This window comes from Equus przewalskii, chromosome 20 (assembly GCF_037783145.1).
Source record: "Equus przewalskii isolate Varuska chromosome 20, EquPr2, whole genome shotgun sequence".
NCBI classification, from domain to species: Eukaryota; Metazoa; Chordata; class Mammalia; order Perissodactyla; family Equidae; genus Equus; species Equus przewalskii.
In genome coordinates, this window is record NC_091850.1 from 3,775,980 (window position 1) to 3,803,675 (window position 27,696).

The 27,696-nt window shown below is 53.7% G+C and overlaps 1 protein-coding gene across 3 annotated transcripts; it reads left to right on the forward strand.

Moving 5' to 3' along the window:
- Nucleotide 1: 1 nt before the first annotated feature.
- Nucleotides 2-24,339, forward strand: MAU2 (MAU2 sister chromatid cohesion factor). 3 transcript variants are annotated; one of them, XM_008535879.2, is made up of 19 exons: nucleotides 2-311; nucleotides 4,304-4,321; nucleotides 4,709-4,774; nucleotides 5,466-5,561; nucleotides 7,034-7,128; nucleotides 9,276-9,303; nucleotides 9,661-9,816; nucleotides 11,031-11,177; nucleotides 11,264-11,354; nucleotides 12,475-12,578; nucleotides 13,156-13,233; nucleotides 13,543-13,608; nucleotides 15,246-15,332; nucleotides 16,392-16,441; nucleotides 16,616-16,693; nucleotides 16,897-17,008; nucleotides 19,928-20,018; nucleotides 20,935-21,062; nucleotides 21,420-24,339. In XM_008535879.2, the coding sequence occupies exons 1-19, from the start codon at nucleotides 33-35 to the stop codon at nucleotides 21,492-21,494; spliced, it is 1,845 nt and encodes a 614-aa protein (XP_008534101.1). In that variant the 5' UTR covers nucleotides 2-32; the 3' UTR covers nucleotides 21,495-24,339. The 3 variants fall into 3 exon arrangements, 2 of the variants coding, with proteins under 2 accessions (XP_008534101.1, XP_008534102.1); XR_011530261.1 differs by having other exon boundaries at nucleotides 33-311; nucleotides 15,246-15,336; XM_008535880.2 differs by having other exon boundaries at nucleotides 33-311; nucleotides 15,246-15,329.
- Nucleotides 24,340-27,696: the final 3,357 nt, after the last annotated feature.

Below are 27,696 nucleotides of genomic sequence, written 5' to 3' on the forward strand. Positions count from 1 at the left end.
TGTGGCGGCGGCTTGTTGTTGTGGAGGCCAAAATGGCGGCGCAGGCGGCGGCGGCGGCTGCTCAGGCGGCGGCGGCCCAGGCAGCGCAGGCTGAGGCGGCCGAGTCGTGGTATCTGGCTCTTCTGGGCTTCGCCGAGCACTTCCGCACTTCCAGCCCGCCCAAGATCCGCCTGTGCGTGCACTGCCTGCAGGCCGTGTTCCCCTTCAAGCCGCCGCAGCGCATCGAGGCCCGAACGCATCTGCAGCTCGGCTCGGTACTCTACCACCACACTAAGAACAGTGAGCAGGCGCGCAGCCATCTGGAGAAGGCGGTGAGCGCGGGCCGGGCCGCGAGGAAGGAGGCAACGCGGGCTCCTCGCGGAGCCGCCGGGGTTGACGGGCCGCGACCCCAGCGGGCGGGGGCGCCCGGGCCGGTCCTCGGGGACTTGGGGCGCGATCTCCGCGGGGGCAGCGGGACCCAAAGCCGCCTGCCTCTCAGGGGACCTGAGTGCCTCGCCTCACATCTTATTTAACGTCTTTGGTGACAGGCAGGGCCCCAGGACCCCGCTCAGATGCTCCGAGAGTTGCCTCGTTTCAGGAGAAACAGGCCCAAATTCTTCAGGTTTTCAGGAGGATATCAACAGAAGGATGCCTGTTCGCGCCTATGGGGACTCCCCATTTCGGCCAGTGGGCCCTGCAGCTTCCACCTCCTCGGGGCTCTGGGCTCAGTTTCGGGAGCATCAGCCTGAACGCTCTCTCCTGAAGTGATTGGGCATAGGGGAGGCATCCCTTGGGAATCTGAAGCCTGGTCTCTCAGGAAACCTGGGAAGGCGTCTCCAACCTGGACCAGGAAGTGTGAAAAGGGTTTGGAGGGTCTTGTACCCCCGTCAGTGATGCAGGGAGTCATAGGTGGGAGGCAAAGGCCTAGAGTTGGTCATTTGAAGTCCTGTAAGGAGGTGGAACTGAGGGGGCTCTGGATTCCAGGACCAGTTGCTCAGTAGGAGTTGGGGAGGTGGGGAATCTCACAGCTTCTGCTTTCTCTGTATCCGCGGCGACTTCTGTTCCTCCCACCATCCACCAGTCCGTCCCATTCAGGAGGCAGGCCCCATCCCCCAGTCTTGAGTTGTGGGATGTCTTTTTGGCTGTGGAGTTTCTTCTCACAGCAACACTGTGCTCCTGTCAGACCACGCCAGTGTTTGCCATTTATCTAGCTTTATCCTGTTTAAAGGAGAGACTTCTTCAATAGAATCAACTGAGATTTTTAAAGTTTATTGATCTGAGATAAATCTGAACCCACAAGGCTAGTGATGGGTTGCCTTCCAGAGAATATCAGATCTTTGTTTTGTCAAGGAGACTTTAGTCCTTGCTTCATCAACTTGATTGTTTCAGGAGTGAGGCAGTATGGGTCCAGAGAGGTGAAGGGATTTGCCCAAAGCCACGCAAGTTATTAACAAAACTGGGCTCAAACCTAGGCTCAGGATCATCAGCTTCCATGCCAAGACAATAAGTCACTATTGTTTTTGTGAAGGTTTTTGTCTTTCACTCATTCAGTAGATATTTAATCAGCTCACACCAGGTGCCAAGCCAGATTCTAGGTGCTAGGGATCAGCGATGACTAAGACAGTCCCAACCCACGTAAGCTTGTTTTAGTGAGGGAGACAAGCAATGAATATATAGTAAAAGGTTAGGCTGTGATAGAAGAACCATGAAAAATATGGACCAGGGAGAACGGATGGAGTTGACAGAGAGCTATTTTTGGCAAAGGTAGCGAGGGAGTCTGTGGGAGTGACCTGTGAGTAGAGGCCTAAATGGGATGGAGGAGGGAGCCTGGAGAGCTGCTCACGGTGTCAGGTTGATCCCAAGGAGTGCCCAAGCTGTCTGTTACTGGTTGGTGTCAGGGTCTCTCCTGGGCCATGATAAGGCTGAGAGCAAATGAACTGCCAGGCTTCCTTGGGTGTGGGGGAGCTGGAGGCTGTGACTGTCCTGGCCTGGTGGCCCAGTGCCTTCAGTGAATGACTCTGTTCTGAAGCTCTCCCTTCTCTTGATTAACAACAAATCCTGCCACCTCCCTTCCCGAGAGGGCGAGGGTAGATGGGGGCGGAATTCAGCCAGTTGCTAGCAGTGGTTCACAGCTGCTGTGTCGTTATCACATTTTGCCCACTCAGCGCTGTAGAGTGGAAGCACCCATGCCTAAGATTGCTTCCCTGTAACTGCTTGGCTTTTGGAGCCATAATTTAACCCCTTATCCTTGCAAAGTGCCTTCCCTCAATTTTACAGAACCCTGAATCTTGTGGGGTCTTCCACAGAGCCACAAGGTCCCCTCCATGGCTCACACTGACATACCACCTGGAAATCCCTTTCTTTCTGTCCGTTGCATGCCCAGCTGGGAATTTGTCCAGATTTCGACTGAAATGTCGTTTTCTGTGCTGTTTTCCTTCTGCAGTTGTTTGTGATCTCCTGTTGGGTTGCAACACAAGCGTGCTTTCTTTAAGCTTCGTTCTTTATTAGTTGTGCGTTTTTCCCAAGTCAGCCAGCTATCAACTTTTATTCTTTCCTTTCCCAGGCTCACTTGATAAAGAAGCATAACATGTTCTCCTTTTAGAAGTGGTTTACTAATTTCTAGTCCTAAAGAGCAAATAAATGGCCACAGAAGTTCCAGCTTCTTTTCAGGGAGCCAACCCAGAGTAACAAAAAAAAATTTTTTGTAAAGAAAAATGGCAAGTTTTTTTTTTTCTTTTTTTTTTTTTACTATTTTTTCCTTGATCGTTCCCCCTGCTATTCTTTCCTGATCTCATTTTCTCTAACTTATAAGTGCTATAGGAAAAACTTTTAATTGGCCTCTGAACTCAGTACTGTATTCCGCTCCCCTGTTCTTTTCATCGTCTTTTGCTTTGTCTCGGGGAGACCCTAACCTCCTTGGTAATCAGTTTATATATATATATATATACATATATATATATATATGGTTAGATTATTTATCCTCCTATTTGCTTATGTCGGTTTCTAACTACCTCCTCAGCTGCATTTGTAAGCTTTCTAGAAGGAATGTATAAAATCCTTACCCATCTGCTTAATCAGTTCTACCAACTTTGAAAGAATCATCTGTTAAGTGCTCCCATCAGAGGCATGGAGGGTGTTTCTCTCTGTCCTCAGCAGCTTTATTGAGGTCACAGCCGTTAGTCTCTCAGTGGTACCTGCCTCTGCAGGCCTTCGGAGTCCCTGCTGGCTGCCTCACTCCCTGGATCTCCTCAGCAGATCCTGTAGCTATCACAGTGCAGGACAGGACATTCTCCCTTAGAGCCTTCCTTCTTTGTTCGTGGTTTTGGCAGTGATATGGCTATGTCAGAATTCTTGGCTGCTCTGGGACTCCTTGAATAAATAGTTCATAATTATAAGGGGTGTTGCTTTACTCTGAAATCTTTTGGCGAGAGAACTCGTGAAGCTGTTTCTGCAGATTCTGTCAGATTGTGTTCTTTTTTATTTCATTTTCACCTTATTATCTTTCCTCTTGCTGTACACCTATTCCTGTGTGAATTTTCAGTCTTGTCTTATTTTCACACTGTCTTTGAAGTAGACTATTCCATTTCACTCATTTGCACATCCATTGCAGAATCAAGAGAGTCTGCATGTCTGTACTTAGATGTGTATCTCTTTACCTTTTATCTTTCTGACTTCTGATCACTTTCCTGTTGGGATGTTGAACTCCAAGGTACAGTCGTCCTCAAGTGGAGTATGTCGAGTGTGTCCCAGCATGTGCTTGAGAGGGACAGCGAGCTTGGGTCTCAGAATCATCCCCGCCCCCTGGCCAGGCTCTACCCACACTGATCCTTCCTGAAGCACTCCTCCCTCCTCTCTGAGGCTACCCTTGCTCATTTTCAAGCATCTTTTAAATATCATTTCTCCAGTAAGGGCTGATACCCCTAGACTCACTCTTCTGTTATTAATTCCTGTGACATGATTTGCTGACTGTTGGCATACTGCAGTGAGTGGCACTTGGGGGCCCCTCTGCACTCCTCCTTCTGAAGCATTGCCGCCTAGTGGGAGGGGCTCCGATTCTCACTCCTGCTCTGGCTCCAGCACCCGGGGACAGGAAGACCACGTCAGTTGGGGAGCATGTTCTGATTCCCTCTCCCCCAGATGCACTCTGGTTGCTGGGTTGCAGGGAGAGTGAGCCCACCCTCTCAGGCGGAACAGGCCACCTTCTCGCTTGACTGAACACCTGCAGCCTCTGGTGACAGCACAACGTGTATAAACTCCAAAGTGATACCAATAAGCAGGCACCAAGCATTTGACTGAGAATTAATCCTTTTTTTTTTCCTTTCAGTGGTTGATATCTCAGCAAGTATCCTTTTCTTGTTGCTTCTGTTCCCTTTAAAGAATGCTCCATTTGAAAGAAAGAACATGTTATAAACTTCAGTCCCCCCATGACACTCCCCACGGATTGAGGCTTTGCTCTACAGACCACCTGGAGAATCCCTGCTCGGCTGTGGCTGCCCCTTTGGCCCAGTGGCCTCTCCTTGGGTGCCGTGCTCCTCATTGTGCCCCAGCGTCCAACTCTGCACCTGCTGGCAGCAGGCTCAGGGGTTGCTGGAGAATACGTGAACTTGGAGTCTCAGAGCAGGAGAGGATGCGCCTGTCCCAGCAGCCTCTGCTGTGTAAGAACCCCAGTAGTGGCCTTTTAAACTGGCCTTTTTGCAGCATCTGTATTTCCTTAACTGCATGTCACTAGATCCCCCAGTTTGAAGATGTCAAATTTGAAGCAGCAAGTCTTTTGTCTGAATTATACTGTCAAGAGGTAAGAACATATGAAGATTTTTGAAAGCAAAGTCCCTCTCCCTGCAGCGAAGGCACAGTGACAAATTGGTGCTGTCAGGAGTGGACTCCCTTCTGGCTTTTAACACTTCCCATTACTTTCCTACTTCCTGCACTGTGGCATGGGGTGTCTCTGGGTGATCACTTGCTATCGAGGGCTGGCAGAATCTTCTAAAACTTTCTGAAGACTGTTGGAAAACAGCCTTATTCCTAGGCTGAAGGTGATTAATTCCTAAACAAGTCCCTGTAGTTTACCTTCTTAATCTGGTTCCTGATCTCAGATGTAGCTGAAAATCACCTTTCCCCACTTTGGGCAGCTATGTGTGAGGCTCCCTGGGCAGGAGGCAGTGTATGTTTCACACCCCTGACCCCTCTTTCTGGTTGCAGAACAGGAAAGGTGGCACTTGTCATCCAATTTGACTGTTCAGGATTTTGAACTAAAGCTGCTTGCAGTTTAGTTGAATGAGGTGTTATTTTAAGAGCAATGCAGAAACTTTCCAGACAGTGAGTCCAATAAAATATCTTTTTCTCTTTTAATAAAGTAAATTGGCAACCCACAAATCTTTGATGAGCCTGAACAGGAGTGGCCTTCTGGCACCACAGCTGCTGCGTAAGGAATCCAGCTTGCTTGCTGGCTTGTTTTTTCCTCCCCAGACTCAACTGTTTCCTTTCAGAATTCCGTCGATGCAGCAAAGCCGCTGCTGCGGAAAGCTATCCAGATCTCACAGCAGACCCCGTACTGGCACTGCCGCCTGCTCTTCCAGCTTGCTGTAAGTATTGTGGGCCTGACTGAGACTTGTGAGTGTCTAATGGGGCCATGACCTTGCGGCACACCTACCCTGAGTACAAATAAAGGCAGACTCCGGGACACACAGGCCCTCCTCAGGCTGCTGCACCAAGTACATGGAGATGTTTCTTTAAGCTGCTCACAAACCCCCTCCAGCCTCTGTCTTCAGCAGTCCCCCCAGCATGGGCCTCACTCTCAGCAGCCCCCAGGGTGATTGGTAGGAGTGCCCATCTCCCCAGTGGCTGACACAGGGCCTTGTCTTCATGTCCCTCTCCTTCCTGGTGCTCCCTTTGGCCTGTATTCATTTGAATTCAGGGAGCATTTCTTGCCAGCAGCCCACTGTGCTTTCTCAGAGCTGTGCTGAGATTCCAAGGGACTGCCTATTGGGCAAGAAATGCCCAAGTCAAGCCTTTTCTCTCAGGGCCCTCAGAGTGGGGGCTGCTGAGGCCTTGCCCTAGGTTCCACATGGTCTTTGCCAGTCTCCCTTCAGCTCCCTCAGATAGGTAGTGTTCCAGTCCCTGTGCTCCAATATGCTCAGGCTGGGGGGCTCTCTAGGCTGGGCCACCTTGGCTGCAGTGGCAGGGCCAGCAGGCCTAGGGCAATGGGTAGGCTCTACCATGAGGGGCCCTTCTTCCATCCTAGGCTCTGCCCATACCTCCCCCTCGCTAGCCGACCTCCAGCCTCTCCTTTCCTCAACCTAGCCTGCCTACCAGGCTGCCTCTCACCCACCTTCCATGACACAGCCACCTCACCTGCCTGTGCATGTAGTGTGTGAGCCCTGAGCTGGAAGTGCCCCCTGTCCTGTGGGGGACCCCCTCAGAGGATTCCCCTGCTGGGAAGAGCTCACCCAGCCAGAGCTCCTGAGGCCCTTCCCCTCCCCCCCCAATCCCACTGCTGCCCCATACGAGCACTGCCTCCTTTAATCCTCCCATGCACACTTGTGCTTGTTGGCAGGCCAGGATAGAAACAGGCCGGGCGGTGAGTCACCTGCCTCAGGTCACAGAGTTGGTGGGCTGTGTGTGCACACAGGAGCCCAAGTTCTTGACCAAGCCTTCGTAGCTGTTCCTTCCTTTCAGCCTGTTAAGTCTTCTATGTTTGAAACTCCTATAGACACCTGTCCCTGAGGGAGTCCCTTCCCATTTGGGGCCCCTCTGGCCACCCCTCCTGGTGCCCAGCCCCCAAAGGCAGCCCACAAAGCACACAGACACATGCTAGCAGCCCTGGGAGTCTGTGCCCATGAGTGTTACCTGCTGGCTCTATGTGCCATTGAGCTTAGATGATGTACACTGCAGGCAAAGTGGAGTTCTCTACCCAAAGCAATTAATGTTGATGAGATTCTTTGGTTAGTTTGGCTCAAAACTGACACTGAGTTGAACTTGCCAGCAAAGCGCTATGGTCAGGTGCTGTAATACAAGCAGTTTGAAAGTGAGGGTCATTGCTCTCTCTCCTTTTCAGCAACTGCACACACTTGAGAAGGACCTGGTGTCAGCCTGCGACCTCCTGGGCGTGGGGGCCGAGTATGCCCGGGTAGTAGGATCCGAGTACACGCGGTAGGCACCTTCTCCCCACACTCTTCCCCCTCTTACTTACAAAAAGCTTGGCCATCTTGATCCTGGACAACAAATAGAATTTCACACTTCAGCATGAAACCCTGGTCATCCTTGTGCACAATAAGAGACATGCAAATTAAAGCAGCACTGAGATCCCTCTTGCCCCATCAATTCATAAAGTCAGAAGTTAGAGAGTCTACTGTGAGGGCGAGGAGCAGCCAGCATTCTCAGCACCATTGGCCCTTGTACATTTCTAGTATCTCTTGAAATAGAAAGTACTTACGTGGTTTGCTGGGCCATTCTCCTTTGTGGCACAGATGCGAGAGCAGTGCTCACTGAGAATGTGGGCTTTGTGCTTGGCAGTGCCGTAGGCAACCCCAGTATCCCTGCTCAGGGGACGCCTAGGATCTTTTGGATGCACAGAGTAAGTGGACATTTGTGTAAAAGAAGGGGCGTAGATTCATATTATGCACAAAACTGCTTAGACCATACAGAGACTGGTGCCCTAGGGTTAGGGGTCAGGAGTCAAAGGCGCTGGCACTTCACCCTCTGTGCAGGCCTCCGGTCTGTCTCTTTTTTTCCCCCAAAAGCAGAATCTTCTACAGTAAACAGACTCCAGGCAGGGGTGCTCTTATTCTGTTGTGTGCATTGGGATTCTGGAAAGTTCTGTCACATGAGGGCTGAACTTGTCCCATGGAATTGTTGAGACAAAACAGTCCCCAACTCCGTTCTCTGAGCTGTAGATTTGCAAGCACCCTTGGGGGCCACGCAGCTCCCCGCAGGCTATCCTGGTCCCTGAGCCACCCTGCCCTGGGATTGAGGCTGTCACACAGTCTAGCCCTTCCTGTCCCTCTCATGCTGCAGCCGTCACTGGGTCCATGGTGACACTCACCCCTTGCAGGCACAGGAATGGCTGATCGCTGCACATTTTCATTCATTAGTGTCCCCAGACAGGCCTCCATGCCACCGTGGGTGGGTGGCCTGGATGGGCTCCACCAGGGCAGGGCATTTTCAGGTCACCTGGCCCAGAACCTCTGACAATGGACATAGGGCCTCCAAGTGAGTGCTTCTGTGTGGCAACATGGGAACCTTCATGTGAAGTTCTGGGCCTAAGATTTGAACAGTCAAACAATGGACAAGTAGATCCTAGAGTCTCCACGCCATGAGGTAACAATAGAGGATGGCACGGTGGCCTAGAGCATAGACTTATCTCGCCCGTGTGACGGTGACCTCGGTTTCCTCACTTGTAAAATGGGGAGAATGCACCCACTTGATGGCCACAGCACACGAGGACTTTGCCAAGACTGGTGGGACAAAGACTTAGGTGCTGAGCAAACTGGAGGCCTTTGGGCTCTGCACAAGCACAGCCCCAGAGCCGTTTGTCAAGGCAGTGACCACCTCCTCAGCTCCCTCACCTCTTATTTTGCCTATTATCTGAACTTCTTAATGTGCTTATTTTATTATTTTTCTTGCTGGTGACAGCAGTACGTGCTCATTTAGAAAGTGCAGAAAGATTTAAGAAAGACAATAGGAATCTCCTGGCCTTGCCGCCTGCTGAAGGTGGAGATAGCCAGTGCTGAGGCTTCCCTAGTTCAACCCCTTAGCCCTCAGGAGAGCCCGAGAGGGCTCAGGCAGTCCCAGGCGAGGAAGTGGAGTTGTGGAGAAGCCTCGGTGACGTGCAGATTTGGGTTCAGGTGCCCCAGCCTGCCCACTTGCCCCCACCCTCTGCTGTCCACCAACTAGAACCCACCATCTGCTGTGTCTAGTTGGTGGACACTTGCGCCCAGCCTGTGCTGTTCACCAACTAAAAGCCATGATCTGCTGTGTCAGTGAGAGTACAGTCATGGCAGACAGGCCGTCCTATACCCTGCCCCTTCATGCTTTCTGAGCACCCATTTATGCCTTCGTCTTTTGAACCACGTGACTTTCTAAATTAGGCAAAAAAAAAAAGTAAAGAAAGATAAATAGGACAAAGTAGAGCAGTCTTGTAAATAAAACAAACCTCCCTGGGGGCCTCTGAGGGCTGCTGTTATCTGCGTAACAGACTCCTGAGGTGGCACATTAGTTCCTTATGAACATTTGGGCCGCACGGTCATCCCAGGAGGCTCCTGGGCCTCACAGACTGACTTCTCTTCTCTGTTTTCCAGGGCACTGTTCCTCCTCAGCAAAGGGATGGTAAGTTGAGGCTGGGTGGAATGGGGCCAGTGTAGCGGACAGGAGGCCAGGCCCCCTCAGGGTGTGGAAAGACCACTCCCGCTTGCCATGGTGCGGCACCTCGGACACCCAGACCCTCACGCACGTCAGGCAGCCTATAGGACAAGGCTCTGGTGCCCTGACTGGGTTCCAAGGTGAAACTCAGATTCTAGGTTGTGAGATTTGTGCTGAAGAAGGAGCAGCCTGGGTTGGAACTGGGTGGACCTGGGTTCCAGCCCAGCTTTGTTCCCTTCTTGTGTGGTGCCAGAGATTCCTTGGCAGGTGGGCAGCCCTGTGCACTGGGAGGGACTCCTAGCACCTGCGCTTCTCCTTCCCTAGCTGCTGCTGATGGAGCGCAAGTTGCAGGAAGTCCACCCGCTGCTGACCCTCTGTGGACAGATAGTTGAGAACTGGCAGGGGAACCCCATCCAGAAGGAGTCTCTGCGCGTCTTCTTCCTGGTTCTCCAGGTAACCCACTACCTGGATGCTGGGCAGGTATGTAGCACCTCCCAGAGGACGGCTGCTGGGGAGTGGGCGGGCTGTGGGCAGCCCTTGGGCTGAGACGACAGCTGTGTAGTTGTCTCCTGACCCTCACCACAAAGTGGATCTGTCATCTGGGGCTCAGCTCCCTCTATACACCCCATGGTGTATGAGTACTATGCTGCTGCGTTCAGAGGGTGCTCCAAGAGTGGGTCTGTCCTGTTCCTGCCCTCATGGCGGGAATAGTGGCCTCACACATTCATAAGTGCATGAACAGTGGAAGACCTCTAAGAACAGTTGGGGAATTCGTGAGAATAAGCTGTGAGGATTCTGGTAGGGTGTCTGGCACATGTCAGGTGCTCAAGCATTATCTCTCCACCACCCCCGAGCTGATGACAGCTTTGTGGGGTGCAAGTAGGGACTGATGGGATTGGCCGTGTCTGAGACTCGGCTCCATAACCCTTGTGTAATTGGGAGCGGCTGTACCTGTTTGAGGGTGAACATTTTGGCCTTTGAGTGGGGCTGCCCATCCACCTTACCCCACTCTGTCCCAGTGGCTGACCATAGGCAGGGTCTCTCTGGGGTGCTGGAAGGCCAGGTGGAGCCTGGTGGCAGAGAAGGCCCCAGAAAGCGCTGAGTGGGCCTCTCATTTGTAAGGGGCTTTCTCGGTTCCCCCACCCACACTCACCTTTCCCTATTGGACTGAGTGCCATGCTCAGCATGTAGGATCACAGTGCAGACTCTCATGGGGTGCTTATAGCACGGAGATGGCCTGTGGGGCTTAGGGATGGGGCTCCATGCTATGGAGAGGCCAGTCTATATGAACCATGGCACCTGCAGACCTCCCAGGCCTGGGAGGCAGCCTCCCACCCTGAGGTTGACTGCCAGCTTCCTGGTGCTGTCCTGCCCCCTCAGGGTCACTGCAGGAAAGAGGAAACGTGGCTCATGCAGGGTCAGGCCTCTCCTAGGCCTTCATGTCAGGCCCACTGGGCGGTGGCTGAGTCTGAGTCCCACAGATGACCCACCTGGCCCTTCCCTTCACCCTGATAGCCAGCTGATCCATTTGAGGGTGGGCTTCTTGCAGGTGGTGAGTGTGGTGGGAGCCCCCAGGAGGAAGGGGCCCAGGGGTCACTGGGCAGGCAGGGCCTATTGAGCCACCACCGTGGGGGCCTGGCACCAGATGGGAGTGGGTGGACGCTGAGGTATGTGGTGCCACCCACCCACTGCAGGTGAAAAGCGTGAAGCCATGCCTGAAGCAGCTGCAGCAGTGCATCCAGACCATCTCCACACTGCACGACGATGAGATCCTGCCCAGCAACCCTGCCGATCTCTTCCATTGGCTGCCCAAGGAGCACATGTGCGTGCTTGTCTACCTGGTGAGTAGACAAGGGGGGCCAAGGCGGGAGGCCAGGTGGCCAAGGAAAGGGCCCCAGTGACCGCCACCATCTGGTCTTATCGCCAGGTGACCGTGATGCACTCCATGCAGGCTGGCTACCTGGAGAAGGCACAGAAGTACACGGACAAAGCCCTGATGCAGCTAGAGAAGCTCAAGAGTAAGTCAGGCTCCAAGGGTTGCTTGCCTACAGCACCCACTGCTGGTGGCCTGACAACTGCCTCCTGTGCTGGGTTTGAAGGACCCTGAAATACCACAGCCCTGAGCAGTTGCCATTAGTCCCTGCTCGGTGGGTCTTGTTACTCCACTTGGCAGATGGGGCAACTTGGGGTCAGGGCAGACCAGGCCAGGCTTGAGCTTGACCCTTGATGCCTGGCTGGGGGTCTTCTGCCATCTCTATCCTGTCCCCCCCCGCCCCCCCAACTGCATAAGGTGGCTGTGACGGTTAGCAGGGCCCCTCTGGCTCAGCAGTGCTCAGCTGAAACGGGTGGTGGCTGCTTTTGCCGTCTGTCATCAGTGTTGTAACGTGAATCGTGCTCAGGGTGAGGCTGGGATCAGAACTCAGCTCTCACTGACCAATAGTAGATCCCCTGGAGGCCTTGGGTCTTCCTGGGCGCTCAACTAATCTGTCCTGTGGTACCAGAGACCTTTGACTAGCAGGAACCCAGAGCTACATATATCCTTGGCTGGCTCAGTGTCCCTGTTAACCTGCTTGTTCACTGCCTGTGCCCCCTTCAGCACTGCTGGGGGAAGAGCTGTCAGAGCCAGAAAACCGAAGCCTGCGGGCACTGTGATTCTTTCCCTGTGGCCAAGTTGGGAAAGGGCTGTGCTGTCTGATTCCAATGGGAGAACAGCCACTTGGAGGCCCACATTGCTGACTGAGGCCTGTCACATGGTCTCACTCTCTTGGGCAACTTCACCATTTCTAGAACCTGGCGTGATTGGGTGTTCTTGAGTACTTGCTGGGTCGAGGTGGGGCAAGAATGGAAGACAGATCCCTCCAGGGATTTCTTAGAACACTCTGGTCACCAAAACCTGGCTGTGAGCCCATCTCCCCACCTGGACAGGGAGATGAACCCCCTCGATTGAGAGTGCATTGGGCACCAAGCAAGGTGATCGATCAGCTGCTGGGCCAGCGCCCAGCAGAGCAGTTGAGCTCGGACCCAGGTAGCTGAGGGGCCAGTGTGGTAGGAGATGGGAGATGAGGCCAGGGCTCAGCGTCTCCTGTGCCATCTCCTCCAGCTGCGCCCCATGTGCTCACCCCTGCCTGTCGCCCCCAGTGCTCGACTGCAGCCCCATCCTGTCCTCCTTCCAAGTGATCCTACTTGAGCACATCATCATGTGCAGGCTTGTCACAGGACACAAGGCCACCGCCCTGCAGGAGGTAAGGCCAAGGAGCGGGGTTGGAGTTTGCTGCGTCTCAGAGGCGGTCACGTGGGTAGATGTAAGTTTGCCCAGTGCATGTTGGCAGGACATTTGTCCATGTCATTTCACTGTAACTGGCAGTTCATGACCCTGCACAGGAACGACTGATCAGAGAATCTGATACAAACATCAGTAGGTTTTTTCCTAAAAGTTCTTTTGCCCAAGGAACATGAGGTCTGGGGATTTGGGGTCCCATGACAGCAATCCTAGCACTCTTCCTGTCCCACGATCTGTAACCCCTGGTGCCCACTTTCCTGAGACGGCACGGGGGCATTAAGTTGGGTGAAGGTGCTATTTGGCTGAGACACATGTTAGAAAGGGAGTAGAAGGCAGGTAACAGACAAAGGTCACCAACCACAAGGAGGTCAGGGCTGCACTTTGCCCTCATGGGCATGTCTGCTGGGACTTCGTGCCCATTGTTGGTGTGGGTGGAACATGGGCACACTCGCCAGCTTTGGGGTCTCTCCCCAATGCTGTTGGAACACCGGGTCCCAGGTTACGGGCCATGTGACGTCAGACATGCTCTCTCCCCGCAGATCTCCCAGGTCTGCCAGCTGTGCCAACAGTCGCCCCGGCTCTTCTCCAACCATGCAGCGCAGCTACACACACTGCTGGTGAGTGTACAGGGGCCGCCTGCCTCTGGCCCCAGGCCACTTAGTAACCCCATGACCACCACCCCAGGCAGGATCCAGAATGTTCCCAGTGGGCTTCATTCTGACAAGGATCTATCTCATCAAGTCTAAGTTGACCTAGCTCCCGGGAGGCAGGAATAATTAAGCATGCCATCTTTCTCCCTTATAGTCAGGATAAAGCTCAGATGTAGCTGGCTCAATAGAGTCACTTGTCAGGTTCGTCTGGGTGCAGCCATGTGGCCCAGGGTGAGTTGCATATGACTCCAGGCCCTCAGTACCTTCTTCTTCCAGGGCCTGTACTGTGTCTCAGTCAACTGCATGGACAACGCAGAAGCCCAGTTCACCACAGCCCTGCGGGTAAGGTGACGGCCCTCACTCCCCTGGGTGGGTGGTGCTTCTCAGTAAGGAGTCAGGTGTGATGAAGACGACAGCTGCACAAAACCATGGTCAGCAGGCGACTCCATAGTGTTTAGCCTGATGCTGGTTGTGACAATGACGTGCCATTTATCCAGGGCTCTCTGTGGCAGGTCTTTTGCTGCTTGGGTGGGGACAAGGCCAATGCTGGCAGCACAGTGTGACAAGGGATAGTTGTGGCAAGGTGCTCCTGGCCAGCCTCAGGTGGGGCTTCCCCGTCTAACCCAGACGGCAGCCACAAGGCAGAACACAGGGTGTCCAGGCCAAGGGGATGGCACCACATGTTAGCCACTTTCACTCATGATTCCCAGCCCTCTCAACAGCCTGCCAGGCTGGCATTGGCTCGTGTCACGTCCACTGCTGCCTGCCACACTGGTGCCAGGACACGCCCCACACCTGCCCCACATTACCTATAGCCCCATGAAGGTTTCTCGGTTCCTCCGTCCCTATCTCACTTTACACAAGTGGCTGCCGCTGCTTTAGTTCAATGTCACAATCCGTGATGGATGATGTGTGCTCCAGGGAGTCTTTACCCACCAGGCCAGGAGGAAAGTGGTGCAGCTGGGACACGGATCCAAACCCCCCTGACCCCAAACATGTCCTCTTCCTGTGGTCCCAATGACAGACATCTTAGCATCTTTACTCAGGTCAGAAGACCCTCAGGCTGGCCCCATGGCTGAGTGGTTAAGTTCGCACGCTGCGCTTCGGCGGCCCAGGGTTTCGCCAGTTCGGATCCTGGGCACAGATATGGCGCTGCTCATCAGGCATGCTGAGGCAGCGTCCCACATGCCACAACTAGAAGGACCCGCAACTAAAGTATACAACTACATACTGGGGGGATTTGGGGAGAAAAAGCAGGAAAAAAAAGACGATTGGCAACAGTTGTTAACTCAGGTGCCAATCTTTAAGAAAAAAAATAATGATTCTCTGGACCTCTTTGACACTTGCTGGGGTCATGCGGGCAGGGTCTCTGTTCTCCAGGCATCCTCGGCCTCTTGCACAATTGCGCTTGCTCAGCCTGCGAGGAATCAGGGTCTAGGTAGTGGCTTGGGCCACTCATATCATTCCTACTCTTGGCTATTCTTGTTCCCCCAAAAGAGCTGGGACAGTGGTCCATCCACCACTGGCTGTTGGCAGCATCTTGTCTCCAACAGCTTCATCCACCTGGGCAGGGTGTCCCCCATGACCAGTGCATTCCTCTGCTGTGTCAACACGCACTGAAGTTCCCGGTCACTGACTGATGTGGAGGGAGGGGCTGCTCCGGTCTGAGTCCTGAGAGACAGCAGAAAATAGGCCAAACTGCGGAGTGTTCTGAGAGCAGGATCAGGGCAGGTGGTTTTCCTTTTCTTTCTTTCCTGAATTTCCTATAAGGTGGATGATGGTTTTGTAATGAAAAGAACTGATAGTGCTGTTGTCCTTGGTGTAGGAGGCGAGGGGGATGTGTCTGAAGTGAAAAGAATAAGGAGAATCCAAAGTAGCCACTGTGGAGCATTTGGGTGGCTCTGATGCCACCAGGTGCCCCCAATGTGATGAGTCTGTACTCTGCCCAGCCCCCTAATGCCCTGTGTCTCCTGTTCCAGCTCACCAATCACCAGGAGCTATGGGCCTTCATTGTGACCAACCTGGCGAGTGTGTATATACGGGAAGGAAATAGACACCAAGAGGTAGTAGGTGACATGCTTCATATTTGGTATCCTTTCTTTCAACTCTTATTCAGGGGTGGGTGGAGGGTGTTGCCCTGGGCACCAGCAAATCTCAGCGGCTCCAGGGTATCTGCTGTCCAATGGAGTGGAGTCCCACACTGTCCGAGCGCAGGTGTGGCTGGGGGAAGGCCAAGTTTGGGATAGAAACCTTCCCGTAGCCAAATAGCACTTCTCTCTGCTAAAAACAAGCCAAGCTTTTTTGAATCCCACAGAAGAAAAACAATTTTCTCTACCCTGAGCTGTCTGTTCTAGAATATCAGCAAAGCCTCATGGTTCAGTTCTGAGGAGCAGCAGCTCAGGCAGTCATCTGCACTAGGCCCCTAGGTTGTTCTGATGCCCCAGCTTCCTGGGGGCCGTGGGGGGGGGGGGGGGTCCAGGGCGCGCCCTTGCAGGACAAGCATGCTCACACCAGGTTCCCCTTGTATCCTCCCCCTCAGCCCTGGGATTCCCCCCGAGCCCTGGGATCCTGCCTCAGGAACATCTCAGATTTGACCAGTTCTCTCCACCCTGCCAGCATTCATTTTAGTTCAGGCCACCGTCACTTCTTTTCTACAAAAAGCTTAGTTAACCTCCTAGATTCTGGATTAGTTAGAATGCTTTGGGCTACAGGGAGCAGAAAGCCCAGCCCAGCTGCTCCGGCTATCAGGAAGTGCAGTGGGCAAGGTCATCTGAGGGCCAGCTGTGGCTTTGGTGGGTCACAGAGGAGCTCAGCTTCCCTGTGTCTCCTCACCCCCGTGTCTGTTTCCTGGAGGGGCTGTGGGGGCACTGGGAACAGCCTCAGCCTGCTTCAGCTCTCATCCTGCAACCCACCCTCCACACACATCCAGAGGGGACATAAAGTGTCAGTCATGCTGCAGGTCCTGCCCCTTATCCCAGCAGGTTGCTCACAGTCGTGGGATTCAGGGTATGGGCCCTCACCGTCAGATTGGATCAGGAAGTTGCAGGCAGCCCTAGTTAATTTTGTAGCATATTCCTCTCACGTTTAGAAATGCAAAATGATCCTAACTGATGTTTCCTCCACAGCTGTACAGTTTGTTGGAAAGGATCAATCCAGACCACAGCTTCCCTGTCAGGTAGGTGGCCCCAGAAGAGTCTTATGCTTTCTCTGCTCTTTGGGGTGGTGTGAGCACCCATGGGCCCCAGACTTCACTGTGTACCCTGACACCTCACCCTCTACACTCCCCTTTTATAAATCTGCTGCTTTCACAAAAACCCCCCCAAGCTGTGATGTTCTGCTTTTCCCTCAGCTCTCACTGCCTCCGAGCGGCAGCTTTCTATGTGCGTGGGCTCTTCTCCTTCTTCCAGGGACGCTACAACGAGGCCAAGTGAGTACTGGGTGAAGGTGAGCTGCCCCATGCCTGAGGCCTCCCAGGCTGGCCCTCTGGGTGGTTCTCTTCCCCCAACAGCATGTGTCCAGGTCCTCTGTCACCCCACCAGGCGGGCTCTGCTTGGGGCTGTGAGGGCACTGCTGCCTCTTTCTCCCCAAAGGAATCCCGACAGGGCTTCAGTGTCTATTCCCCTCGCATAGGCGATTCCTGCGAGAAACTCTGAAGATGTCCAATGCAGAGGACCTGAACCGGCTCACCGCCTGCTCCCTCGTCCTCCTGGGCCACATCTTCTATGTGTTGGGGAACCACAGGGTGAGTATCTGGGGCCAGGCCAAGGAGCAGGGGAGCAACATGGTGCTTGGGGGAGCATCACTGAGTACCACTTTGCATCCTGGGCCGCTTGATGATCTTGTCTCAGTTACCCCTCTCCCCCCCACTGCTCCAAGAGGCTCAGTGAGGGCAGGGGCACCTTTGGGGGTGTCAGGGGAGCTTTGGGTCCTTAGAGGGTGGGTCTGTGGCGCAGACGGTCCCAATGCCAGCCGCTGACAATGGTCAGGCAAAGCCCTAGTGCTTGGTGGGGCTGAGGGCAGGTTCCTCTTCCTGTGTGTTAACACATGGGAGTGGAGAGATGTGTCCTCTCAGCCAGAATCTCTTGGGTCCATTTCTTTCCAGCACACACAGTGCCCTCAGGGCACCCCATGTTTTCACCCACACCCAGAGCACCCTCAGGCTTGTCCCCAGTGGGATCAGCTGACTCTGAGTCTCCCCATCCAGGGTATGCATTGTCCCCTACTCCTGCCCATCCATCTCACAAGGCCTTTAATTTTTTTTTTTCTTTTTAAGATTTTATTTTTTCCTTTTTCTCCCCAAAGCCCCCCGGTACATAGTTGTATATTCTTCATTGTGGGTTCTTCTAGTTGTGGTATGTGGGACGCTGCCTCAGCGTGGTTTGATGAGCAGTGCCATGTCCACGCCCAGGATTTAAACCAACGAAACACTGGGCCACCTGCAGCGGAGCGCGCGAACTTAACCGCTCGGCCACGGGGCCAGCCCCCACAAGGCCTTTTAATTTTTTTAAGGAAATGTTTGTCTGTGTTATGAAATATGGTGTGTTCGTCATGGAAAGTCTGAGAAGCAAAGGAGAAAATCATCACAAGTCCTCTGTCTTCTGGCTCTTTCCACCACTCGCCCCTGCCCACACATAGGTTTTGTTTGTCAGGCTGTTTTATAATTTTATCTCGTCTTTCTCTGCACCTCTGTGTCGGAGCTGTTTTTAATGGCAGTGAGAATTCTGAAGCAGCATCTGCTCTGTAGTTTAGCCAACCTCACTTGAGCTGTTTTCACAAGATGGATAACACAGGGCACATGTCTTGGCCCATAAAGTTTCATCTGATCAAACCCCAGGGCTCCCTAAGAATGAACATTACTAAGGAGCCTGGCACATCCCTCTCCCCATGGCCGTATGACAAGACATGTGTTTGCCAAGGCCAGCAGGCCCTACAGCTCAGGTCCTGGTGGCCGTGGCCTGAGTGCTGGGGATGTCACCACCCCCAGAGGAGGACAACTTCAGGTTCCCCTTTCTGAGTGTAGTTCTGTTCCTTCTAGAACACTGTCACCCACTCCTCAACCTCTGAGCATGATGTGTGTGTCTAGGGGCTGGATAGGGACCAAGGGCTCAGCTTGAGGACCCTCTGAGTGCGGGCTGCCCACCTCGGGTCTCAGTGTGGTGGCTGTTTTCTATTTGGAGAGATTAAGGTCACACAGCCCCAAACGGCAGGCTTAGGCGTAGAATCAGACCTTGCTGGCTCTCGTTTGTCTAAACGTCTCCAGAAGCCAACTTGAATGGGGGCTGAGTGGGCAAAGCAGTTCTTCAGCTGCAGCTCTGGTTCATGTTTTGGGTGATCTCAGGGCATCTTACAGAGCTTATTTGTGGAGCTCTGCTGCTCGCTGTGTGTATGGGGCCCATGTAGGGCCCCCAAGAGCCCTCAGACCCAGGCCTAGCCTCAAGTAGTTCTGGGTCTGTGGGGGAGACAGCTGACCCTACCCTGGGCCTACCAGGCTGGAGTGTCCACAGGCACTTTGTGAGTGGCCTCCGGCAGGATGCTTCTCAGGATCACACGGATCTTCAAAATCTAATTCTGTAGGGGCGGCCCCAGGTGGGCATGAGGAAGCCTGCCTAGGAGCCAAGGGGGACTCTCCCTCCTAGCAGCTTCCAGACAGAGGCCCAGCCCCAGGCCTAGAGGAGGGGAGTAGTTTTTCCTGTTCTGCTTTGCATTCTGAGGTCTTGGAAGGGCTTGGTTCAATTTTGGAAAGCTTTGAGACCCACTTGGAGCTCATCTTCAAGGTGCCAGCCACGGGCGGTGTGAAGTCACTGGGCTTTTGTGTCTCTGAGGAGGCACACCCTGCGCAACCGTGGCTGTGTTAAAGCTGGGCCTCAGGAGTCGGTTTTGAGGATTTGTAAGTCTCTTGGCTGAATGACAGGTGTCCCCTGGGCTGCCAGGGGCCACTGTGTAGGGAGTTCTCCCAGTGCCACCCTGAACCCAACATTCAGGCCAGTGGGGCTTGTGATCCCTGGGCTGAGCAGGGTTGGAATAGTGCTGTGGGTCACTGTGGTCAGGGATAGGTGTTTATGGCTCCAACAGCTCTTAATCAGCTCATTCTGGGCATTGGGGGTGGGGGCGGGGTGGCGATGCTGTGCAGTCACAGGGAGTCAGAATTGGAGGGTTGTCACATCCTGGTGCCTCACGACCCTGCGTGTCTGAAGCAGCCTCCCACAAGAGTGGGCTCGTATGTAGAAGAGAAACCTCTCTTTCTCCCTCTTTTGTTCATTCAGCCCTCATCGCTCCCACCAGGGCAGACTGCTGCCTCCTCCCAGGCTCTGGGACCCCTGAATCTTCATTTCTAATGGGTTCCTGACCTAGGTCCAGAGCTGACTGCTGCCAGTGGCTTTTTCTCTGGTTAGAAAGACAAAAGCACATAGAGTTGCCCCTGGCTGTACCCCAGTGAGAAGGCACATGCATAGCTAAGGAGTAGGGACAGTTTATTTTTCCCCAAGGTGGTTGAGGAGTACTTCAGAGAAGGCCTTGAGCTGGGCTCTGAAGTAGGAGTAGGAGTTTGCCAAGCAGCAGGAGGAGGGCACAGCCTGGGCTTGGTATGGCAGGTGGGGCCAGGGCTGGCCCTGCCACCAGCCCCAGCCACACACCTGACTCCTTGGCTGTTCTTGGTCAACAGGAGAGTAACAACATGGTGGTGCCCGCCATGCAGCTGGCCAGCAAGATCCCAGACATGTCAGTGCAGCTATGGTCATCAGCCCTGCTGAGAGGTGAGTGCAGCAGCCGGCCCTTCCCAGAGATTAGGGCTACTGGGTAGAGCCCAAGGCTAGAAGATGCTTGGTAAGCCCTGCTCAGCCTCTGCTCACACTGGGCCTCTATAGCCCATAGCCACAGTTGTAGCACATTCTCAGGCTTGTCAGGAGGCCCTCTTTGAGGGCAGTGGGCACTGGGCTCATTCATGGCATCAACTCGACGCGGGATCTGGTTCAGTTTCTCTGGGACCCAGAAGACTGGTTCTTGGCATCTGGGTAAAGACTTGGGCTGTGAGTCTTGTTGCTCAGCCTTGGTTTCATTCCCGCTGAATGGTGGGTGACAGCATTTGTCCCTGTCAGGCAGGACCGGCTGGGATGCTCTGGGTGCTGGGCAGGTGCTCAGCAGATGTCAGTGTTGTTGCTGCTGCTCCTGGATTTGCAGATTGTGAAACTGAGGTCCAGAGATTCACCCAGGGCTCTGGGAAGGAGGAAGGGGGTGGGGCTGCTCCCATCTGCACTGGGCTTTGGGGCCTGTCCAGTCCTGCCTCAGAAGTAGGTGTTGGGTACTCTGCTTCCAGCGAGCTCCTACGTGCCCAGGGGTTGACCAGGAACTCCCTGGGAAGGCCAGCATCCACAGGGAGCCCCACGAGCTTCCACTCACTGTCCAGGCCTTGTATCTGCCCCTGTGGGCCTCACTGCTCACCCACCTCCAAAGACATCTGATTCAGACACTCATGAGGGCATGTGTGAGGGCTCCTGGCAGCTCGGCTTTGCTGACCCCAGACAGGCCTCAGGGCAGGTGACATGCCAGGTGCACAGGCCCAATGGTGGAGCTGGGGGCGTGAGCTTAGGCCTCTGCCCGCATCTGAGAGAAGGATGTAGGGGCAGTGGCAGGGCAAACTGGGCCCACCCTGTATATGTGTCCCACCTTCAGACCTGAACAAGGCCTGCGGGAATGCCATGGATGCCCATGAAGCTGCCCAGATGCACCAGAACTTCTCACAGCAGCTACTCCAGGACCACATTGAGGCCTGCAGCCTCCCTGAGCACAACCTCATCACGGTACAGGCATGGGGTGGGAAGACAAAACGGGGGTGCTGGTTGGCTCCTCAGGGCTGGCTCACCTGGTCTGCAGCCCCCCAGGGGCACACTCCCTAAGGAGAAAAGTATACACTTCGCTGCCATGCCCCTGCATTTCTCCAATAAACCCTAACGGCCTGGCCTCAGGAGCCCCCTCACGTGGGGGAGACAGTGCCAATCACCCAAGCAGGTGATGCAGGGTGCTTCCCAGGGGCCCATCTGACTTGGGTCTGGAGGAAGAGGGCCCTGGCTGAGGAGGGCAGCGTTCCAGGTACAGACGGCCTAGCACACCTCTACTCCCCAGGAAGGACTTCACCTGTGTGTCCTCTCCCCCCACAGTGGACAGATGGCCCGCCCCCTGTGCAGTTCCAAGCTCAGAATGGACCCAACACCAGCCTGGCCAGCCTCCTGTGAGGCCCCTGGAAGGGACTGCCCAGCTTCTCAGGGCCTCCTTGGGGCCTGATGTGTCCCCAACTTCCACCCAGACAGCTCTTGAGCTTTCCTTGGATGCGTGCTGGTGTGGATATTCCCAGCTTCCTTCCTGACTGTCTCCAGAGCTTCCAAGTCCCTGGGGAGTGTGCGGGGCTGATTTCCTGCCCTCCCAGGAAGGGCCGACCAGCTGTTCCTGCTGTGCACCAGGCCCCTGGTGTTGAGCTTCACAGGTGGGATGTTGGAGCCGATTTTTCAGAGTCATCCTTTAAAGTGGTCTTGAACTGTCAGTCCTGCTTCCATGTCTGAGTCACACCTTGGAGGGAGCATGTCTGGGTGGGAAGTGGGCTGCTGGCCACCAGCCAGGTCCTGATCCTGCGTGCTGGAGTGGGCACTATTGCCAACGTGTCACCACCTGACTTCCATTACGTGGGCCTCCATGTTGGGCTGGAGTGTTTACTCTGTTCACAGCATCTTCCGGAAACCAGAGACAAGACGCCAGTTTCTGGCCCAAAATTGGAGGGAAGAAGTGATGGCACACTTCAGGGACAAAAATGCACAACCCGCCACGACACTTTTCCTAGCTTGCCTTTCTCTCCAGCATCTGCTCTTCTGACAGTGGGGGCTCTGGTCAGGACCTTGGAGGATCTAGGAACTCCGCTTCCAAACACCTGCACCTTGACTGGATTCACCATCTGGCCATGTGAGTGGCCATGCTTTTAGACACAGGTGTGCGTGTATGTGCACGCATGTGTGGTGATTCACAGAGTTGGAGCCAGGAGCAGAGACTCTTGTGTTTGCACCAGCCGCCTTCCCTGGTCAGCATTGATACAACAGGAAGCAGAGGAAAGGGGAAAGGACTCTCATCAGCCCAACTCAGGGTGTTGGAATGAAGGACTTGCTTCCTGGCAGCCCTGTGGCCTCCTCAGCAGAGGATGTTTGCGGATGATGCTCAGCAGGCCTGCAGGCAGCAGCTCCCCTCGCCCCCTGCCCTACCCACAGGAGCAGAGAGGAGGAGACAGAGGAGACCTACCTGCCTTGGGTCTTAGGATAGTTTTGAAACGTATTCCTGAGCTGGACCCCAGGAGGCTCTGCCAGGCCCAGACAGCCATGCTCAGTTCTGTACTCCTCTTGGCTTGTTGGGGAGATGCCCCAGTGGTGATGGTGGCATTGGGGGCAGTCTAGGTAGCCAGCCCTTCCAGCTTCTGGCACCTGAGAGTGCCTGGGGTGATGAGTGGTCTTACAAGTAAGAGTGGCTTGTTGGTTTGCATCTCATTACCCTTGGCACTGTGAAGGCTGCTTCTGAACATTGGGATCGTTCAGGTCAGCTGCTCAGGCCCTGAGGCCTGGGTGTGCCTTAGCCAAAAGCAGGGCTGTCAGCAGACCTCCCTGTGCTAGGCCACTGCCCTCTCCAGGCTAGTGTCAGTGCTTTGCTGCCCACTTCGGGGTCAGTGACAGGTGTGCAGGTGAACCGTTGGTCAGAGGGATGGGCCAGCCAGGGTTTGTCTTAAGAGGACCCACCATCTCTGTGTTATCCTAGGTCACCCAAGGAAGGCTGGCCCTGTCTCATGCTGCTCTGGGCTGCCCCCTCGGCTAATACCCCCTGGGCCCATGAGGCCTGTAGAGGAGGGTGTGACGCCTGGCCATAAGCTGTCCCTGTCCTGTCTTCCTCCCCCATCGAGGGTGCCCCCCAGGCCTTCCCCTCTACTTGTGGGACAGAGTCCCCATCTCGCCTCAAGCTGCACCTGCCGGCCTGGACCCTACACTGTCCGACCTCTCCAGACCCACATTACTTCCATCACGCTGTACATCATGTTTGTCTCTGCCTATTTATTTAAATCTTTCTTTGCTTCTAGGGCATTTTGTATGTAGAGCAGTTGAAATAAGAACCTCAAAACTTAATGTCTGTCCTGAAGTTAAAGTGCTTTTAGTGATCACCCTGTTGTCTCTGTGTATATAAAGTTAAGGGTAAGTTCTTAAGTTTACAGTGAAAAATTTCAGTACTCGATATTTAATATTCTACTCTAGCTTTATGGAAGCCAAACTGTGTACATGAGTGCGTGCCTGTGTGAGCTTTGACCCTCCCCTTCACCATAGCATCTTCCAATTACATAAAGTTTTCGATAAGTACCTTCCTGTGAGTCTAAATTTAGTGCCTCACAATTTCTCACGCAATCATAACAATTCAAGACAGGCAGCAAGCAAGCGCCCAGGGAGATGTTACACACAGTGTCATATAGCTAAGTATTCAGGAAAAACAGATAAATAAAACCTCCACACTCTTACGTATACAGGGCATGAGGGAGTAGCAGAAAGATTCCTGCTGGCAGGTAAATTACTGAAAGCTGGTCAGACCCTCGTATGTTCCTCCTGCTGCCTCCTGTCAGTGGTGGCTCTCAGGGCCTGCAGGACTCAGGGGCTGGTCCAGGAGGTGCTGGGTTCCCTTGCAGCCAGACAGCTGTCTCCTCCTGACTGGGTCCCTTCAGTGACCCGTGGGTGAGGCGAGGATCCTCTCCCTGGGGCAAGGGCTCCCTGTCCCACTCATTAGGAACACAGGCAAGGAAACCGGAGAGGGGCTGCCTGGCATGGTGGGTAAATTTGTTGGTTGCATTCTCTTTCTGTTTCATTAAGGGGTTTTAATAAGTATGTTTGGCATAATGTGTTTCAGTGGGTATAAGCAGCCTGTAACTTCAGCTGGTGCTTTTAATCAGGAAAAATAAATTTGTAAATACAAAGCATTGTTTAAAAGACATAACCATAGAACCTAGCTTCCCATTTGTGGATTTCTTTTCCTATATATTCAAAGTAAAATAACTTGCAGGAGCCATCACTGGCTGTGTCTTTGTCATGCCATCTGACCCTCTTGTGTGCTGCTCTAGAGACAAGCTCTCTCCCTTGCTGTCCGGCCAAAGGGGCCACAGGGACTAACCTACAGGGTGTGAAAGCGCAGAGCCCTGGACCCTGGACCCAAGGACCCGGTGGAAACCTGAGTATTCTTCCCTTCTATTGATGTTCCTCCAGTCCATCCCTGCCTGGAGAGGAGGGAACCCCAAGAATTGCGGCCCTCACCACAGACTTGCTCACACACCTGGTGTCCTGTTCCGTGTGCTCTTAGAAAACACATGGGCTGGCTTCCATGTGCCTGGGCGTTTTTTTTTTTTTTTTTTTTTTCTTTTTTGAGGTGAAAGTCCCATAACATAAAATTAACCATTTAATGTGTACAATGCAGTGTCATCAAATATATTCACAATGTTGTACATTATCTCTGTATGTTGTAGAACATTTCATCACCCCAAAGGGAAATATCCCATACCCCTTAGCAGTCACTCCCCATTCCCCTGCCCCCAGCTCCTGACAACCACTAATCTGCTTTCTGTCTCTGGATCCAGTTCCCAATAAGTGGACATTTCATATAAATGGAATCATATGCTATGTGACCTTTTGCATGTGGCTTCTTTGACTCAGCATGATGTTTTTAAGGTTCACCCACATTATGACGTGTGTTGAGCTTCATTCCTTTTTGTGGCTAAATAATATTCCATCATATGGATCAAGCACATTTAGGGTTTTTTTTTAAGATTTTATTTTTCCTTTTTCTCCCCAAAGCCCCCTGGTACATAGTTGTATATTTTTAGTTGTGAGTCCTTCTAGTTGTGGCATGTAGGACGCCACCTCAGCATGGCTTGATGAGTGGTGCCATGTCTGCGCCCAGGATCCGAACCGGGGAAACTCTGGGCTGCTAAAGCGGAGCGTGCAAACTTAACCACTTGGCCACGGGGCTGGCCCCCACATTTAGTTTATTCAATTGGTGGACATTTGGATTGCTTCCCCCTTTTGGCTATTTTGAGTAGTGTTGCTGTGGACGTGCCCATGCACATTTTTGTTTGAACACGTGTTTTCAATTCTCTTGGGCTGTGCAGTATTTTTAACACGCGTGGATGGTCGTCAGGCTGCTGCCCACACTGCATCAAGGCCCTCATGTTGCTCTCATCACTGTGCCCTGAGGTGACACCAAGGTGGCCCCAATTCCAAGAACACATCTGAGGACTCCTTAGGCTGTGGTCCTGGGGCAGTACTACTGGCCACTGGATGTGTGAGTGATTCTACACAGCCCTGCCTAGAAGGACCCCCAGCATGGTGACCCTGCTACCCCCACATCAATGCCTTCCTCCCTCTGCCCCATCCCAACCAACTCAGCGTCAGGCAGCTTTATCCTTCGAGATGGACTCTGCCTGTCCCTGTCCTCAGCTTGGACGTTATTTCTTCCACTTCGAGCCTCACAGCCCCTGTGCAGGAACTGCATCCTGAGCTCATTCAATCAGAACATGGCCACAAGCCGACCATGTGACAGGCTGCCCACCAGCAGGCACGTGGCCCCCAGCTGGTAGGAATGAATCGTGTGCAACCAGCAAGCCAGTTCTCAGATGGGCACGTTTCACAGAAAGTGGCCCTGGACACCTGGAGCTGGGCTCCCTGCAGCCTCCCTGGGACCTTGGACCTTACCTGCACGTGGAAGTGAGCAGCTTTCTCCCACAGGCAGTATCCACATCTGTCTTGCCCCCGTTGTCTAGTGCAACTTCCACCACCTGTCACCTGAGGGAACATTCTAGTAGAAACCCTGTCAGTGGCCACCTCATGTCCCCAAACAGGTCTCACAGACAACATCGCAGAGCATGTCACCAGCCAGGTCTGTTACAGGAGTGCAACCAAGACAGTCTGGGACCCAGCGCTTGAGATGCAGAAAAAGGCTGCTGGGAGGAGATGCATGTGGGGAAGATGTGTGTGAGGGAGACATAGGCAGGAGCCACCCAGGCTGACAGGCAGGGAAGGTCCTGAGGAAGGAAATGCAAAGGGGACAGTGAGAAGGAGCTGGACAGGAAAGGGCCCACATATGCCAAGAGACCTGCATGTTGTGGCCAAGGTGGGCAGAGCAGTCTGGGCTCAGGTGGGTGCCGCAGAACACTGCTTTTAGCACCTGATCACAGAGGTGGGACCTCTTCCAATAAGCCAGCAGTTGCCAGAGATTCCGACAGAACACTGGATGTTGATGAATGAAGATCGGGTGCTGTGGTTGTAGTGTTTGGGGAACCTCTCTGGTAAAGCTAAACAGATTCCTTCTGGCAGGACTCAATACAAACGGACACCATGCGGAGAAGCTCTCAGGGTCTGCAGGACACACTTGGGAAATGGACAACAGGAACTCGGCCAGGAGGCAGCCACAGGGCTGGGGGGAAAACAGGAGAGGGCCTCACAGAGACCGGCAGGTGGCCAGGGCAGAGGTCATTAGTCATCCTTGAAACACACACACACCCTGGTCCTCAGAAATCCTCCCTGTCACTCTCTTTGCCATCTCCACCGCCCCTCCTGGAGCTCCAGTCAGGTTTCTCACCTGAATGGTATCCAGCCTCCTCCCTGAATGGTCCCAGAACATTCTGCATTTATTCCCCACCTGTCCCTCTGCCAGGGGCACTCTCCCAGTGGCTGCTCAGCATCACCCAGGGACGTGCTGGCCCTGGCCTGGCACATGGTGCAAAGGGCCAAGGGGAAGAGCACACGGCCCAACTCCAGGCGGGTCCTGCAGACGCTGCTGTGAACACCTGCCTTTGCAGACTCAGCACACCCAGTCACTGTGACCCGCCCCCTACCCCCCAGAAATGCCAACAGGACCCTGCCTAGACCTCACATGTCCCATTTGATGGTCTCTGGGGGACCTGGGAATTAAAAATATTTCCATGTCTATGGGCCGGCCCGGTGGCACAGCAGTTAAGTTCGTACGTTCTGCTTCTCGGCAGCCCGGGGTTCGCCGGTTTGGATCCTGGGTGTGGACATGGCACCACTTGGCAAAAGCCATGCTGTGGTAGGCGTCCCACGTATAAAGTAGAGAAAATGGGCATGGTTGTTAGCTCAGGGCCAGTCTTCCTCAGCAAAAAGAGGAGGACTGACAGTAGTTGGCTCAGGGCTAATCTTCCTCAAAAAAAGTTGTTTTCCTTGTCTATTGGCTTCACGCCTTGGGCTCATGGAGCAGTTTGGGTTTACATTTTCACCACAAAGAAAGCTATTCCAGGAGAGGTGGACAGACCAGACCACAGACATATGGTCCGGTCTGTCCAGCACCTGGCATTGCTTCCTCCACTTGAACCGTGCTGGCCTCTTCCCCCAGTACAATCCCGGTCAGCTCAGAGCTGCC

Bases quoted from the DNA above. Each gene is read 5' to 3' on its own strand.
- MAU2 (XM_008535879.2), top strand. From the start codon at position 33: ATGGCGGCGCAGGCGGCGGCGGCGGCTGCTCAGGCGGCGGCGGCCCAG. The intron at 9,817-11,030 runs GTATGTAGCACC...CACCCACTGCAG, and splicing joins ACTACCTGGATGCTGGGCAG to GTGAAAAGCGTGAAGCCATG. The intron at 20,019-20,934 runs GTGAGTGCAGCA...TCCCACCTTCAG, and splicing joins GTCATCAGCCCTGCTGAGAG to ACCTGAACAAGGCCTGCGGG.